The sequence below is a fragment of the Hypanus sabinus genome, chromosome 6, assembly GCF_030144855.1.
Source record: "Hypanus sabinus isolate sHypSab1 chromosome 6, sHypSab1.hap1, whole genome shotgun sequence".
Classification (NCBI taxonomy): domain Eukaryota; kingdom Metazoa; phylum Chordata; class Chondrichthyes; order Myliobatiformes; family Dasyatidae; genus Hypanus; species Hypanus sabinus.
Window position 1 is genome coordinate 166419233 of NC_082711.1, and position 18568 is coordinate 166437800.

The 18568-nt window shown below is 40.9% G+C and overlaps 1 protein-coding gene across 2 annotated transcripts in view; it reads left to right on the forward strand.

Moving 5' to 3' along the window:
* The first annotated feature begins 6426 nt into the window (after window positions 1–6426).
* vps53 (VPS53 subunit of GARP complex) overlaps window positions 6427–18568 on the forward strand; it is a 274043-nt gene continuing 261901 nt past the window's right edge. For both annotated transcript variants that reach the window (XM_059973414.1, XM_059973415.1), the window contains exons 1-2: window positions 6427–6539; window positions 11894–11974. In XM_059973414.1, coding sequence (XP_059829397.1) covers window positions 6441–6539; window positions 11894–11974 — 180 coding nt within the window. In that variant the 5' untranslated portion in view covers window positions 6427–6440. The remainder of the gene's footprint in view (window positions 6540–11893; window positions 11975–18568) is intronic.

The following is an 18568-nucleotide window of genomic DNA, read 5'->3' on the forward strand; positions in this document are numbered from 1 at the left end:
AAATAAATATAACACCAAGGTTCTGCTCCAAAATGGGTGCAGGTATAGAGGGACCTGAGGGATGACACTCAATCTGATAGCAGAGACAGGGCAGGTTGAGAAAGCAGTTAATAAAACATATCCAATTTTGGGTTTTATGAATAATGGCACACAACATCAAAGCACAAATGCTGAAACTTTATAAAATATTGATCTGGCCTCAAGTCATGGGTAGGGTTAAGAAACTGCAGGGGTAAAAACACCATGATAGGAGTTGTATACAGGTTTCTGAACAGTAGCCAGGATGTGGGATACAAACTACAACAGGAGATCGTAAGAGTCCAATGTTGCAATAGTTATGGGAGATTTCATGATGCAGTTAAATGGGGGAAATCAAGTTGCTGCCGGATCCCAAGAAAGGGAATTTGTAGAATGCCTACTAGTTGCCTTTTTAGAACAGGTGAAAGACAATTCTGGATTGGGTGTTGTGTAATGAGAGATTTGATTTGAGAGCTTAAGGTAAAGGAACACTTAGTGAACATAAACAGTGAACATAAAATGATATAATTTACCCAGCAATTTGAGAGGGAGAAGCTAAAGTCAGTTGTATCAGTATTACAGTGGAGTAAAGGGAATTATAGAGGTATGAAAGAGGAGCTGGCCAATTTTGATTGGAAGAGGACACCAGCAGGGCTGACAGCAGAATAGCAATAATTGGAGTTACTAGGAGCAACTTCAAAGGCGCAGGATAGATACATCCCAAAGGTGAATAAGTATTCTAAAGGGAGGATGATGCAACCATGGATGAAAAAGAAAGTCAAAGAAAGCATAAGCACAAAAGAAAGAGCATATAGCAAAAATTAGTGAGAAGTTAGAGGATGGGAAACCTTTAAAAGCCAACAGAAGGCAACTAAAAAGCCATAGAGAGAGAAAAGGTGAAATATGAAGGCAAACTGGCCAATAATATAAAAGAGGATACCAAATGTTTTTTCAGATATATAAAAAGTAAGAAAAGTCAGAGTGGATATCGGACCTCTGGAAAATGACACCTGAGAGGTAATAATGGGGGGGGGGGGGGCAAGGAAATGGCAGATGAACTGAATGAGTATTGTGCATCAGTCTTCACTCTAGAAGAATCTAGCAGTATGCCAGCAATTCAAGAGTGTCAGGGGGCAGGAGTGTGTATAGTTACTTTTACTGAGAAAAGACGTTTGGGGAGCTGAAAGGTCTGCGGGTAGATAGGTCACCTGGGCTAGATGGAATATACCCCAGCATTCTGAATGAGGTAACTAAAAAGATCAGTAGATTCTGGAATGATTCTGGAGGACTAGAAAATTTAAATGTCATTCCACTCTTTAATAAGGGAGGGAGGCAGAAGGAAGGAAATTATAGGCCAGTTAGTTTCACTTTAGCAGTTGGCAAGATATTAGAGACCATTATTAAAGGTGAGTTATGGGGCATTTGGAGTCACATAAGGGGAACCTTTCCATAAGGGGAAACCTTGCTTGACAATTATGTTGGAATTCTTTGTGGAAATAACAGATAGGATAGATAAAGGAGAGTCAGTGGATGTTAATACTTGGATTTTCAGAAGACCTTTGACAAGGTGTCGCACATGAGGCTGCTAAACAAGATAGGAACCCATGGTGTTACAAGAAAGATACTAGCATGGTTATAAGATTGGCTGACTGGCAGGAGGCAAAGAGTGAGAATAAAGGGGGCCTTTTCTGGTTGGCTGCCAGAAACTAGTGGTGTTTTGCAGGGAGTGGTGATGGGATTGCTTCTTTTCACTTAATACGTCAATGATTTGGTTGACGGAATTGATGGCTTTGTGGCCAAATTCGCAGATGATACAAAGATAGGTGGACAAGTGGGTAGCATTGAGGAAGCAGAGAGTCTGCAGAAGGAGTAGGTCAGATTGGAAGAATGGGCTAAGAAGTGGCAGGTTGAATATAGACAGTGTTGGGAAGTGTATAGTTATGGAGGATTGTGTTCGATTCTGGTCAACACATTATAGGAAGTTTGTGGAGTCTTAAAGAGGCCCAAAGGAGAATGAGGGACTGCAGTTACATGCACACATAGTGAGCAGTTTTAGTCACCTAATTACAGGAAGGATATTAATACGGTTGAAAGAGTGCAGAGAAGGTTTACAAGGATGTTGCTGGGACTTGAGAAACTGAGTTACAGAGAAAGGTTGACTAGGTTAGGACTTTATTCCCTGTAGCGTAGGAGAATGGGGGGGGGGGGATTTGATAGAGGTGTATAAAATTATGATGGGTATAGATAGAGTGAATGCAAGCAGGCTTTTTCCACCGAGGCCAGGGGAGAAAAAAAACAGAGGTCATGGGTTAAGGGTGAAGGGGGACAAGTTTAAAGGGAACATTGGGGGGTGCTTCTTCAAGCAGAGAGCGGTGGGAGTGTGGAATGAGCTGCCAGATGAAGTGGTGAATGCGGGCTCACTTTTGCATTCAAGAAAAACTTGGACAGGTACATGGATGAGAGGTGTATGGAGGGATATGGTCCAGGTGCAGGTCAGTGGGACTAGGCAGAAAAATGGTTTGGCACAGCCAAGAAGGGCCAAAAGACCTGTTTCTGTGTGGTAATGTTCTATGGTTCTATGGATAAATTAGAGAAACTTGGGCAGCTTTTGTTAGAGCACAGAAGAAAGCAGGGAGATTTAATGGAATGATGACTGGTGTGAACAGTGGGAGGCTATTTCCTTTAGTGGAGGAATCAAGGGTGAGGGGTCATAGGTATAACAAAAGGGGGAAGAAAATTATAGGTGCCACAAAGAAGTATCTTTAACACTTGACAAATTGTTATAATGAACTTCCTGCAGCTGTGGTGGAGGCAGGTTCTGTAGAGCCTGGAGGGCAAATTTGGATAAATATGATGAAGCGGTTGGTGTGTGGAGATATGTCTCTACCAAAGGAGGTGTGAGGTGCTCCTTCCTTTCGCTAGCCTTCAGGTCACCCTTGAACAAGGTGTAGCACCTGCTTAGCCACCCCCACCCTCCAATCAGGATCACATGAAGCTATGAGAGCAGTTGGTGCACACTCTGGTTATGCGATCACTGGCGCCAGGCAAACAATCTCTGAAGAGAATTGATAATGGCTGTGGTCACCCATCTTGGGAAAGACACTCCCCAGAAGACAATGGCAAACCACTTCTGTAGAAAAAAATCACCAACGTCATACAACATAGCACATAATGATGATAATGATATAATGAAGAGCAATTTGTAAGGCTAAGGAAAACGCTTTCTTGTTTTTTTGCACTTTTTATTTATTTTTGTAATCTAGAATATTTTTATGTCTTTGCACTTTGCTGATGCCACAAATTTCAAGTTCATGATAATAATTCTGATTCTGCATTTTTCTGGGGTAGAAGTAGAGAACCACCATGTATACAATGAGATAAGTGGGCTCCTTCTGTGCTTTAACTATTCTCTGATTTATATTATTCTAAAACAACCTGCAATTTCTGAAATACACAAGAGAAAATCTAACACAAATTCAACTGAGAATGCTCGGTTATTTTCCCTAGTCTTCTTGCTGAGCATATTGTACAATAGCGCCATCTACCGGCGAACAATATTCTTGAGGATGAGTCAAAATGGTACACATTTGAAATGCTAAATCACATTTTCTTCTTTGTTTTGTACTTCGGCTTCATCTACCTCCTGTGGATCTGAAAGACTTGACATCCGTGGCAAATAAAAGTCTAACAGTCTGAGTCCTGACACAATCAGTTTTAGCAAGGAAATTTCTGTTTCCACTACCCATTTTTGAGTTGATTTGGAAACCAGTAACAAAAAAAATGACACCTGTAGTGGAATTAAATGTCTGGTTCATCTGGAGGAATAATGTGTCAAATGATCTTCCTCAGATGAAAGAATTTATTTGTGGATTTTCAGCTTTTCTTCAGTGTGATATCCAGAGTCGAAAGATATTTTTTGTTTTCTTTTTGCAACGTAAATAATTCTAGTTAACTCGTCACAACTCACTAAAGCATGTTAATGATATAGAATTTTGCAATGTGATCAGTTGCACACTGTATAGAAAATATTAAATATAATATAAACAGTACTGTGCAAAATCCTTAGGGGCGCGCGCACACACACACACACACACACACACACACACACACACACAAACATATATATATATATATCTCAGGTGCCTTAGGCAGTGTATTGTACTGTAGTGATTTTATGTATTGCACTGTTCAACTGTCACAAGAAAAAACAAATTTAATGACATAAGGGAATGATGATAAACCTGATATTGCTATGGGTCCTGTTACGGAGAGTGGGAAGGAAAAAAGGGAGAAGGGAGTTATGGTTGGGAAAAGGAGAAGGGAGAGGGGAGAGAATGATTTGGAATCAAATGTTCTTGACTGGTGTCTCAGCACCCAGCCACTCCCTGCCCCTGGCACTTCTTCTCTGCCACCTGTCCCACACCTGCTGAGCATGCCTGCTGAAAAATGAACCTGAAGATTGTATGTGGTGACATATATGTATTCTGGTAATAAAATTTACTTTGAACTTTGAACCCTCTCATGGCATTCCACCCAGATCATTCCCAACATTCTTTGCTCCCACCAGATTTACAAACACGCTCTCCACTGACAAATACAGTACTATGCAAGTCTTAGGCAGCCTAGCCGTATATATGTGCCTAAGACTTTTGCATAGTACTGCATATATTGAACGATAATTTTAACTATATACAAATACAAATATCAGTACTAAAACTCCAATAATTTCGCATGATTGGAACTTTGATGGTGCTGAAATACTAGATCTTCTGAATTTTTGGATGTTATGGTAATATCCCAATATATTTCTGATTTATATTTTTTAGATGTTATCAGTGATTTCATAAATCTCCCAGTGAACATGGCAAGTTCAATAGCAGGAACTGAGGCTGTGGTGAGCTGAAGCAGAGTGAAGCAAACATGAGGTTGTTGCTAGGTGCTGAATCATCAGGATTTCCAAATAGTCGGATCACGGAATATCGGAGTTTAACCGTATAGTTTGTAAAAAAAGTACTGATGAATTCAGTGAAAATAGAAGCCTATAATCCCAAGGACCTGATGATTAGCATCAGAATTTTGAAGGAGGTGATTTTAGAGATACTTCAGAGATAAAGATTGGTTTTATTTGTCAAAATACGCAATGGAATGCATTGTTTGCGTCAATGACCAACAGAATCTGAGGATGTGCTGGGGGCAGCCCACAAGTGTTGCCATGCTTCCAGTGCCAACACAGCATGCCCACAACTTACTAACCCTAACCAATACATCTTTGGAATGTGGGAGGAAGCTGGAGAACTGGAGGAAACTCACACAGTCACCGGGAGAATGTACGGACTGATAGTGGCGGGAATTGAACTTGGGTCACCGGCACTGTAAAGAGTCACGCTAACAGCCACATTGTCTTCCAAAATTGTGTATAGATTCTGGAGTTGTTCCTGTGAGTTTTAATGTAACACATCTTCCTACTTAAGAAAGAAGGGGTGAGAAAACTTCTGAGCTGTGAGGTGGCACGTCAAATGCTGCATTTAATTATTCATTTATTTAGAGATGTAGCACAGAACTGCCCTTCTGGCCCAACAAACTAATCACATGCCAGTTCAGCTTATTCAGGAGACTTTTCTGGATTTTGATGATAAGGGGTATTGCAGGAAGTATGTTGAAGGGGAAAACTAACCTAGATCTTAAGGAGCGCAGAAGCAGGCTCAAAAGAGCAAATGGTTCTTTAAACATCCCCCCCACCCAACCCCAGTGTCCTTCATACCTGTTCCTATTCCTTTATGTTCTCATACACAAACTCAGGAAGTGCTCCAAATGTAAACATTGACACCCATTTTCCAAATTTGGAGAAACAAAAAAACTTTATAGTAACCAAACTGAACAAAATCATAACTTGCACCATTTTAATATCACTAACTCAAAGAGATTCTGCAGGTGCTGGAAATCCAGAGCAACGCACATTGCTGGAGGAACTCAGCAGTTCAAGCAGTATCAATGGAAAAGATAACAGTCGACGTTTTGGGCTGAGATGTGCCCTGATGGAGGGTCTTGTCTCGAAACGTCGACTGTTTTCGCCTTCCTGTAGATGCTGATAGACTCGCTGAGTAACTCATTTTATGTTCAAGCATCTGTTCAAACCCACACACTGTTTAAATTTACCATGTTTATACCGTTATGTAAAATCTAGAGGGAAAAGGTGAACTAGAGGGTATTAGTTGGAACAAATTCCACTAGTCTGTCACTACCAACACGTGAAGAGCGTTGTATTAATGGTGTTACTGAATTGCGACTCATTCTACCCGCACTCGTTCTTTAGCAGGCTGTTAAAATGTTGCCGTTGTATCACGTGATCAGACACCGAGCGCCCGTCGACGGTCACGTGCCGCGGGGCGGAGTCCTCCTCAAGCCCAGGGTGCCTTGTGCCGATGATGGCGGCCACCATGGAGGAGGAAGAGCTGGAGTTTGTTGATGAGTTGGAAGGGGTTCTGCACCTGACGCCGGAGGTGCAGCAGGCAATCGAACAGGTACGTGGAGGGCAGAGCGAGGGTCTTATTAGGAGGTGTAAGGGGCGTTGAGTACGCACCAGAGCAGTTGGGAGATATCAGGTGCATTTGTGAATAGCCGAGTGACAGCTGTCAGTGGGACCCGGCGGTTTCCTTGACAATCACTCCAAGGTTGGCACTAGCAGAATACCACCCTGACCTGAAACATTTGGACTACTTTACCTTTATAGGAAGTAGTGCAAGGGTTGAGCTGAAGTGAGAGAGCTTGATTGACGAAAGCCCACTGGAGTTGGAAGAACGGGAGGTGATTTATCTCAGACAGCGTGTTGTGAGAGGAATGGGTAGCGTAGATGCTGAGGGATCGTTTTCTGAGGTTGGACAGGCTGAATTCGTGGATATACACCACCAGGCTCAAGGACATCTTCTATCCTACTGTTATAAGACTATTGAATGTTTCCCTACTACGACAAGATGGACCCTTGACTTCACAATCTACTCGTGTCGTAGTCTTTCTCCTTATGTCTGCACGAGTAGACTGTAACACCATATTACGCATTATATTATTGCTTTTCCCTTGTACTACCTCGATGTCCTGATGTGATGAAATGATCTGTATGGATGGCATATCAAGCAAAGTTTTTCACTGTTCCTCAATACGTGTGTCAATAATAACCAAATGTGTTTGAGGAGAACATACTCAGCATTGAGGCGAAGAGCATTTTCTTTGTTCATGGGGTTGAGAAGTTGTGCTGTGCTCTACCATGGATTGTTGTGGTTGTTTTGCCTTTGAGTACATTCACGACTGGGATTGGTGGATTTTTAGAATTCATGTGGATTGCTCATTGGATGGGTCAGTCGTAATCTTATTGAATGGGGGGGGGGGTGGAATGAGAGGCTGCCTATTGAACAAAGAAACCTCAGTCCACAATCGTCAATTGCCTCCTGCTAAAGATTTGACAATAGTGCTGAACCCATTTATTAATGAAGGATACTTTTTAAGAATGTGGAGACATCTTTAATTTATCCATGAATCACCCCTGTGATCAGTAGGTGCTACACTCTTATGCATTAAGGCAAAATGTAGCTAAAATAAGACAGACCCAGCAGTAAGTATGTGCATTATTTCATTACATGTACAATTTGAGAAAAGTCCATTTTGGAAATAAGAAAATGATCAGAATTAATTGAAATAAACAAACCTGATATTAGGCATACAGCCATGTTTATTTATCAAAAATGCTAAGTTTCATTGGATTGCATTCCAACAATGACAGCTTAACTTTAATTAACTAAAAATGGTAGCAGTTATGAGCAGGATGTTTGACCATGGGTAGAACACAGTTGAGCTTGGGTCCTCATCTGTACAAGACTTCCCAGGGTAGTAATTTTCTTCTCTTTCAGTCAAAGAAATGAACTTATTACAATGTTTATACTCTGTACATGAAAGAAAGGATTTTAATAGAACTTTGATCATGTACTTCTCAGTTTTTAGTAGAATATCGATTTGATTCCATTCTCATGTATCCAGACCATAAAACATTGAAGCAGAATTAGGCCATTTGGTCCATTGAGTCTGCTCCATCATTCCATCATGGCTGATTTATTCCTTTCAACTCCATTATTCTGATTTCTCCCTTTTTATGTCCTTGCTAATCAAAAACCTGTCGATCTTTGCTTTAAATATACCCATTGTCTGGGCCTCCACAGCCATTTGTGGCAATGAATTCTACCAATTTACCATCATCTGGCTAAAGAAATTCCTCCCCATTTCTGTTTGAAAGCAATGTCCTTCTATTCTGAGGCTGTGCCCTCTGCTCCTAGACTCCCTCTATAGGAAGCAAACTCTCTACATCCACTCTATCCACACCTTTAAATATTTGATAGGTTTCAATAACATTCCCCTCATTCTTCTAATCTCCAACAAGTATAGGCCCCGAGCCTTCAAACACTCCTGATACATTAACCCTTTCATTCTCAGGATCATTTTCATGCACTTCCTCTGGACTCTCTCCAATCTGCATCCTTTCTCAGATAAGGGCCCAAAAATGGCTCACAATACTCCAAGTGCATTCTGACCAATGCCTTATAAAACTTCAGCATTACATCCTTGCTTTTATATTCTAGTTCACTTGAAATGAATGCTAACATTGCATTTGCCTTGCTTATCACCGACTCAACCTGCAAGTTAATCTTTAGTGAATCCTGCGTGAGGACTCCCAAGTCCCTTTGCACCTCTGTTTTCTGAATTTTCTCTCCGTTTATGCATCTCTTCCTTATTCCAAAGTGCATGACCATACATTTCACAGCACTATATTCCATTTGCTACTTCTTTATCCTTTCTCCCAATCTGTCTTAAGTCTTTCTGCAGACTCCCTGCTTCCTTGACATTACCTGCTCCTCCACATATCTTTCTAACATCCACAAGCTTGGCCACAAAGTCATTAATTCTGTCATCCAAAAGAGAACATACAAAGAAGTGCGCCCAATACTGACCCCTGCAGCACACCACTCGTCACTGGCAGCCAACCAGGAAAGGCCACCTTTATTCCCACTCTTTGCCTCTTGCCAATCAGCCAATCTTCTATCCATGATAATGGAAACAAGAGAAAATCTACAAATGCTAGAAATCAGAGTAATACACACAAAATGCTGGAGGAACTCAGCAGGTCAGGCAGCATCTATGGAAAAGAGTAAACAATCAATATTTCAGGCTGAGACCCTTCATCTGGAGTGGGGCGGGAAGATGACGGGTAGATAAGAAGGTGGGGTTGAGGGAAGGATGAAGAACAAGATAGTAGGTGATGGGTGAAACTGGGAGGGGGGAGGGGTTGAAGTACATTGGTGACAGAGATAAAGTGCTGGAGAAGGGGAAATCTGATAGAGGTCAGAAGGCCATGGAGAAAGGGAAGAGCGAGGAGCACCAGAGCAGGTGATGGGCAGGTAAGAATATAAGGTTAGAGAGGGAAATGGGAATGGGGAATGGTTAATGGGGGAGAACAATTAGCAGAAGTTCGAGAAATCGATGTTCATGCCGTCAGGTTGGAATATGAGGTGTTGCTCCTCCCATTTGAGTGTGGCCTCATTGCAGCAGTAGAGAAGGCCATAGACTGACTGGTTGGAGTGGAAATAGGAAGCGGAAACAATAGGGTCTTTTAAGAGAGATCGGATAGGTACACGGAGCTTAGAAAAATAGAGGGCTATGGGTAAGCCTAGATAGTTCTAAGGTAAGGACATGTTCAGTACAGCTTTATTGGCCAAAGGGCCTGTGTTGTGCTGTAGGTTTTCTCTGTTTCTAAATGGGTGGCTACCGGGCGATTCTGGTGGGTGGATTGTAGGAGCTCAGCGAAGAAGTCTCCCAATTTATGTCAGGTCTCACCGATATACTGGAGGTCACACTGGGAGCACTCGATGTAGTAGATGACCCCAACAGACTCTTAGGTGAATTGTCACCTCAGCTGGAAGGACTGCCTGGGGCCCTGAATGGTAGTGAGGGAAGCGGTGTAGGGGCAGGTGTGGCACTTGTTCCGCTTACAAGAATAAGTGCCAGGAGGGAGATCAGTAGGGAGGGTCAAATAGACAAAGGAGTTGTGTAAGGAGCGGTCCCTGTGGAAAGTGGGGCTGTGGGTGATCCCATTGGAGATGGTGGAAGTTATGGAGATTATGCGCTGGACGTGAAGACTGGTGAGGATAAGGGGAACGTTGTCCCTGGTGAGGTGAGGGTTGATGTGTGTGAAATGGAAGAGGTGCTCTATGCTAGTAGCTATGCTTATATTTTTACTGTAATTCCATGGGCTCTTGTTCAGCAACCTCTGGTGTGTCACCTTATCAAAGGCCTTCTGGAAATCAAAATAAACAACATCTACTTACTCTCCTTTATCTATTCTGCCTGTTATCTCCTCAAAGAATTCCACTAGATTTGTTAGACAAGATCTCACCTTAAAGAAACCATGCTGACTTTGGCCTATTTTATCATGTACTCCAAACTTGTCCTTAATAATGCACTCCAACATCGTTCCAACCACTGAAGTCCGGCTAACTGGCCCATAATTGCCTTTCTTTTGCTTCCCTCCCCTATTAAAGAACAGACATTTGCAAATTTCTTTTCCATTGGAACCACTTCAGAACCTAGTGCTTTTGAAATATTATTACTAATGCTTCCAAAATCTCTTCTGCTATCTCCTTCTGGGGTGTAGTCCATGCGTTTCGTGTGATTTAGCTACTTTCAGACCTTTTAGTTTCTCAAGTACCTTGTCCTTAGTGACAGCAACTACACTCACTTCTGGTGTATTGCTGGTATCATCCCTAGTAAAGAATGATGCAAGATACTTATTAAGTTCATCTGCCATTTCCTTAGCCCCTATTATTACCTTTCTAGCATCATTTTCCGGTCGTCTCATATCCACACTTGTCTCTCTGGTACTCATTATGTACCTGAAAAAACTTTTGGTATTCTCTTTTATATTATTGGCCAGCTTTCATCTTTTCTCTCCGGATTGTTTTTTTTCAGTTGCCTGCTGTTGGTTTTTAAGAGTCCCATCCTCTAATTTCCCACTAATTTTTGCAATATTATATGCCTTTACTTTTGCTTTCTGTTGTACTTGACTTCCCTTGTCAGTCATGGTTGCCTCATTCTTCCTTCAGAATACTACTACTTCTTTGGGATATACAGTATCTGCCCTGCTCCTTCCATGTTGCTCCTAGAAACTCCAGCCATTGCTGTTCTGCTGTCATCCCTGCTAGTGTTCCCTTGCAATCAACTTTGACCAGCTCCCCTCTCGTGTTGTTGTGGAAAGCAACATGCAAGACGGAATTGAGTGTCACACAAGTTCAATTGTAAAGTGGAGTGTATTAACAATGAAAACAAGGAAGCCTTCTTAAGATGGGTGTAGTGAAAGGGGGGGTGGCCAGTCACAGTCTATATCCATGGAATCTGCAGAGTACCAAGTCAGAGTTATGATTTCTATTTACGTCTTAATGTATCTTGTCCCTCTCTGGAGATGCTATTTGAGTAATCCTTGCCTGCCTTCATTGTGTGAATCTATACTTCAAGCCTGGTTGTGATTAAAGAGGGACCACATATTTTTGGGGAAGTGTAATCTTCAGAGGAAATAGTGCTTTCCACAATGTGAGATGTAAAGGATACCTCATCTGACAGCAGGAAAATTCAGTTCCTTCAAGAGAAGAGTAGAAGCAGCAAAATATAAACAATAATTAATGTTTGAAGAGATTTTAAATTCTTTAATTCATCTTCATATATAAAACTGCACAGACTCTTCCCCTGGTTTGTTTTGCACATTTTGATAGGGTTGCTGATGTGTTTTGATGATACATCATGGATTATGTGTTTGACAAGTCATTTTCTTCAAACTTCACAGGTGTTCCCCAGCCAGGATCCCTTGGATAGGTCTGATTTCAATGCAGTGGAATATATCAACACACTCTTCCCAACTGAACAGGTGTGGTTGGATTTTTATGACATTTTTTTTGTCTCCATGCATTCTTTCATAATAATGCAAAATATATTGTGGCCCGGCTTTCTGCAGTGCTCCCTGTCATTGAGCTGTTGTGCATTTCAGTCAAGTGGCAAGCTTTTACATAAGAATACAGAACAAAAATGTGTTGTGCCATTCCAAGATGTTGAGCAGCCCTCGATGATGGTTGTGATAAGGATTAAAAATGTAGATTAGTTTGTTAATCACTCTTCACTGGTGTGTAAGGTATTATTGCTGCCTTTGCAATCATAACAGTGAAGCTAACTTGCTTTATATGATATGTTTCTAAACACTTCTGAGGAATGCAATGCATTGACATTGTACAATAAGCTTACTTTGATGAAAATTTGAATTGTTGACACCTCCAACAGGGAGAACTGCCATCACAGTGCTCTCTTCTACTTTGGCTGTATCTTTAACCCCAGAAATGGAACAAAAGAATTGTAAATAAGGGAACTATAATCAATCTTTCTTGCAAGAGTGTGGAAATTAATTAAGCAAAATCTTTGTGCTATCCTTTTCACTCAAAACACTGCTGTGATGAGAAGGCATACAGGAGTGATATGTATCAACCAGTGGAATGGTGCCGGAGCAACAACCTTGCACTCAATGTCAGTAAGATGAAAGAACTGATTGTGGACTTCAGGAAGGGAAGATGAAAGAACACATACACCAATCCTCATAGAGGGGTCAGAAGTGGAGAGAGTGAGCAGTTTCAAGTTCCTGGGTGTCAAGATCTCTGAGGACCTAACCTGGTTCCAACATGTTGATTCAGCTATCAAGAAGACAAGACAATGACTATACTTCATTGGGAGTTTGAAGAGATTTGGTATGTCAACAAAAATACTCACAAACTTCTATAGATGTGCCGTGGAGAGCATTCTGACAAGGTGCATCATTGTCTGATATGGAAGGGGTGGGGTGGGGAACTACTGCACGGCACTGAAAGAAGCTGCAGAGGGTCGTGAATTTAGTCGGCTCCATCTTGGGTACTAGCCTACAAAGTACCCAGGATACCTTCAAGGATCGGTGTCTCAGAAAGGCAGCGTCCATTATTAAGGGCCTCCAGCACCCAGGGCATGCCCTTTTCTTTTGTTACCATCAGGTAGGAGGTACAGAAGCCTGAAGGCACACACCCAGTGATGCAGGAACAGCTTCTTCCCCTCTGCTGTCTGATTCCTAAATGGACATTGAACCCATGAACACTACCTCAGTTTTTAAATATATTATTTTGGTTTTGCATAATTCTTTAATCTGTGCAATATACTTATACTGTAATTGATTTACTTGTTTTTTTTCCTTCTGTATTATGTATTGCATTGAACTGTTGCTGCTAGGTTAACAAATCTCACAACACAAGCCGATGATAATAAACTGATTCTGATTGTAAATATCAAAAATTTGCACAGGAAGCTGTTTTGCCGAATTGTTAATGGTGAATACTCATTGGGGGGGGGCATGGTAATGTGGTAGTTAGTGCAATGTACTAATGAGGGTTCAATTCCTGCTGCTATCTGTAAGGAGCTTGTATGTTCTCCCCATGACCACATTCCAACAATATACCTTAGGGTTAGGGTTAATGAGTGGTGAGCATGCTATTCAGGCGCCAGAAATGCCACCGCACTTGTGGGCTGCCTCTAGCAAAACCCTTTGAGCATGTTGCTTGTTGCATGTTTTAATGTATGTGTGACAATAAAGCTGATATTTAATCTTTAGAACACATTTCCTTATTGGCTGACTGCTCCAGGAATGTTACTAAAATGTGTTATGGTACAGCTGCATCTAAAGGAGAGGTTACCATGACTTTTGGTTCTGTACAGCAATAGCATACTTTCCAGGAATCAAGCTCTGACTGGCATTCGGACACACCTGCATGCACTGGGTTTTCTCACCTCTATATATGAGCTAGCAGCAAAGAAGTCATATCTGTCTTTTGGACAGTAAGATTTGGCAAAATTAGGAAGATGAATCTTTTGCCTTTAGCCAATGGAAGGGAATCTATCCGTATCATATGACGGACCATAGAGCAGCATTGTCATAAAGGTGAATCTTCAAGTAATCTTCAGCCTTGTTTCCATCTCCATTTTAGTTAGGGAAGTCACCTTGTATATAGATAAACTATCTAGACATGAGAAAGGATAATTTCACTGTGGAGTATTTTACAGTGTGTTTTAAAATAAGTAGGATGTAGTAATGATCTGAATAAACTGACCAAATTCTTATAAATGTTTTTTGAAGGTTTCTTTGAGTCTTGGGAGATGTCTACCATCAATTAAATCTTGCAGAAATTAATCCCTTTCAGAATGACAATTGCGTAATCTCTACATTTATTGCAAAATTCTTTTTTTAAATTAATTTTTCAGCTCATGGCCAGAATTAATTTTAAATCCTGAATTGCCCCCAGGAAGGTCATAGTGAGCTGTTTTCTATGATTGCTGAAGTTCTTTTGGTGAAAATATTCCTACAGTGTTGTTGAGGAAGGAGTTCCAGGATTTAGATCCTGTGAAGAAGAGGAAGTGGTGACATATTTCCCAGTCTGGATGATGTGTAACTTTGTGGAGAATTGAGTAAATTTGGGTGGTGCATGTTGGAGTCGCCAGAGTGGTGAACTTTGTCAAAGGCACACACAGCAGACATTATGCACTGATGCTGGAAGGTATCCATGTTTAGGATTGTTGGGGTGAGTTGTTTAGTCCAGAATATAATCACGATCTTGACTTGTAGATGGTGAAAGGCCTTGGGGGTTGCAGGAAATGAGTTACTTCTGCCTTTGACCTGCATTTTTAGCCATAGTATTTATGTAGTCGTGATGAAGGGTCTCAGCCTGAAACATCGACTGTACTCTTTTCCATAGATGCTGCCTGGTTTGCTGAGTTCCTTCTGTATTTTGTATGTGTTGCTTGTGTAACACTCACTTCTTCTAGTGGCTTAATCTAGGGGGTGATAATCCATCCCCCCCCCCCCCCCCCCGCCCAGCCAAATTTAAGAAATCTCGTTTGGGTGGATGCTGCGTGATGTGCCCCCGTTACAAATCAGTACCCCGAAATAACAAATAGTACACAATATGTGATTAAACGATGAAGCCTTATAACTCTTACTTTGACTATATGGTTAGTGGAGAAACAAAATATAAAAAGAAAAAGTGCCAATTAAGATTAATAAGTTAATTAGTTGGTAGGGGGTTGACTTTTTCATATTAAAAATTTCTTTTATGATGTATGACCTATTTTAAAATTTTTGATTACAGAGTGGTATACCTTTATGTGATGTGCTATAACATTTTGATCAATTTTATTACAATATATGAATGTACATAATTTATGTTGAGATGTATCTATGTGTTGCACTCTGGAAATCTTGTTTTTTCTTCTGAATAAAAATATTGTAAAAAGAAAAGAATAAGTTAATTAATAAATTAAACAGTCTGTGCACAAATAGTTGGAGCTCATTGTTTCAGAAGTCCGTCTTCCCCATTGATCTCCTCCTTTGGATCCCCACTCGGAGTCCACCCCGTCCGGCGATCTACCACATTTCTCCATTTGCGTCTTCTCTCTTCATCTCTCCCTCTTCTTCATGCAAAAGTCAGCAAAAACAACTGCTTCCAGAATCTCAAGACGGCAACAAAATCCTGATTGGTGAACATGCATCCACAGACCAGTTATCTCCCCATAACCCAAACATTGCTGCTACAGAGAAACCATTACTTCAGCAGTGAACATTACAAAAAAACCATTACATAGCAGTGAACCCTTACGGCACGTTACACTTGGATTTCCAGCATCTGCAGATCTTCTCTTGTTTGTATTTATGTAGCTGGTCCATTTGAATTTCTGATCTATTGCAATCCCCTAGATATTGGTGGCTAGGATCTTGGTGATGGTAGTTAGACACTATCCTGTTGGAGGTGTCAACACTTCGGTGGCATAAAAATTAACGTCATCTGAAAAATTTCTTTCCACAGCAGTCAATATGACGATCATTCCAGTTAGCCCCTACCCCATCTATCTATTAACCCCCAATACTGCACTGTAAACACTTTAAAGTATATTTTTATAAAGCTGTTTACATTGTAAATAAATGCTGGTATTTATGCACATTTTATTTCATATCTGTAATTTACTTTTATATAATTCTTTATGATTTTATTTTGGTTGCCTATCGCACCCTGATCAACACGCCACGGGAAATCCCGAATCCATGTAAATATATACGGTGAATAAAGTTGATCCTTGAGGTTACTTGCCACTTTTCATGTGCGTGGAAATTTGTGACATGGTTGCTGTATCTACAGTTGCAAGAAAAAGTTTGTGAACCCTTTGCGATTACCTGGTTTGCTGCATTAATTACTCATAAAATGTGGTCTGATCCACATCTAAGTCATCTTCATATAAGATGGTTGAGAGGCATTGATCATATAACCATATAACAATTACAGCACGGAAACAGGCCATCTCAGCCCTTCTAGTCCGTGCCGAACGCTTACTCTCACTTAGTCACACTGACCTGCACTCAGCCCATAACCCTCCATTCCTTTCCTGTCCATATAACTGTCTAATTTTACTTTAAATGACAATATTGAACCTGCCTCTGCCACTTCTACTGGAAGCTCGTTCCACACAGCTACCACTCTCTGAGTAAACATGAGGAAATCTGCAGATGCTGGAAATTCAAACAACACACACAAAATGCTGGTGGAACACAGCAGGTCAGGCAGCATCTATAAGGAGAAGCGCTGTCGACGTTTCGGGCCGAGACCTTTCGTCGGGACTCTCTGAGTAAAGAAGTTCTCTCTCGTGTTACCCCTAAACTTTTGCCCCTTTAACTCTCAACTCATATCCTCTTGTTTGAATCTCCCCTACTCTCAATAGAAAAAGTCTATCCACGTAAACTCTATCTATCCCCCTCATTATTTTAAATACCTCTATCAAGTCCCCTCTCAACCTTCTACACTCCAAAGGATAAAGACCTAACTTGTTCAACCTTTCTCTGTAACTTAGGCACTGAAACCCAGGAAACATTCTAGTAAATCTCCTCTGTACTCTCTCTATTTTGTTGACATCTTTCCTATAATTCAATGACCAGATCTGTACACATTACTCCAAATTTGGCCTCACCAATGCCTTGTACAATTTTAACATTACATCCCAACTCCTATACTCAGAGCTCTGATTTATAAAGGCCAGCAACCAAAAGCTTCCTTCACCACCCTATTCACATGAGATTCCACCTTCAGGGAACTATACACCATTATTCCTAGATCACTCTGTTCTATTGCATTCTTCAATGCCCTACCATTTTCCATGTATGTCCTATTTTGATTAGTCCTACCAAAATGTAGCACCTCACACTTAAACTCCATTAAACTCCATCTGTCATCGTTCAGCCCACTCTTCTAACTGACCTAAATCTGTCTGCAAGCTTTGAAAAGCTACTTCATTTTCCACAACGCCGCCTATCTTAGTATCATCTGCATACGTATGAATCCAATTTACCACCCCATCATCCAGATCATTAATGTATATGACAAACAACGTTGGACCCAGTACAGATCCCTGAGGCACACCACTAGTCACCGGCCTCCAACCTGACAAACAGTTATCCACCACTACTCTCTGGCACCTCCCATCCAACCACTGTTGAATCCATTCCACTACTTCAATATTAATACCTAACGATTGAACCTTCCCAACTAACCTTACGTGTGGAATCTTGTCAAAGGCCTTACTGAAGACCATATAGACAACATCCACTGCTTTACCCTTGTCAACTTTCCTAGTAACCTCTTCAAAAAATTCAGTAAGATTTGTCAAACATGACCTTCAATGCTCAAATCCATGTTGACTGTTCCTAATCAGACCGTCTATCCAGATAATTATATATACCATCTCTAAGAATACTTTCCATTAATTTACCAACCACTGACGTCAAACTTACAGGCTGATAATTGCTAGGTTTACTCTTAGAACCCTTTTTAAACAATGGAACCACATGAGCAATATGCCAATCCTCTGGCACCATCCCCGCTTCTAATGACATTTGAAATATTTCAATCAGAGCCCCTGCTATTTCTACACTAACTTCCCTCAAGGTCCTAGAGAATATCCTGTCAGGACCCAGAGACTTATCCACTTTTATATTCTTTAAAAGCGCCAGTACTTCCTCTTCTTTAATCATCATAGTTTCCATAACTACCTTACTTGTTTCCCTTCCCTTACACAATTCAATATCCTTCTCCTTAGTGAATACCGAATAAAATAAATTGTTCAAAATCTCCCCCATCTCTTTCGGCTCCACACATAGCTGTCCACTCTGATTCTCTAAGGGACCAATTTTATCCCTCACTATCCTTTTGCTATTAATATAACTGTAGAAACCCTTTGGATTTATTTTCTCCTTACTTGCCAAAGCAACCTTATATCTTCTTTTAGCTTTTCTAATTTCTTTCTTAAGATTCTTTTTACATTCTTTATATTCCTCGAGCACCTCATTTACTCCATGCTGCCTGTATTTATTGTAGATCTCTCTTTTTCCAAACCAAGTTTCCAATATCCCTTGAAA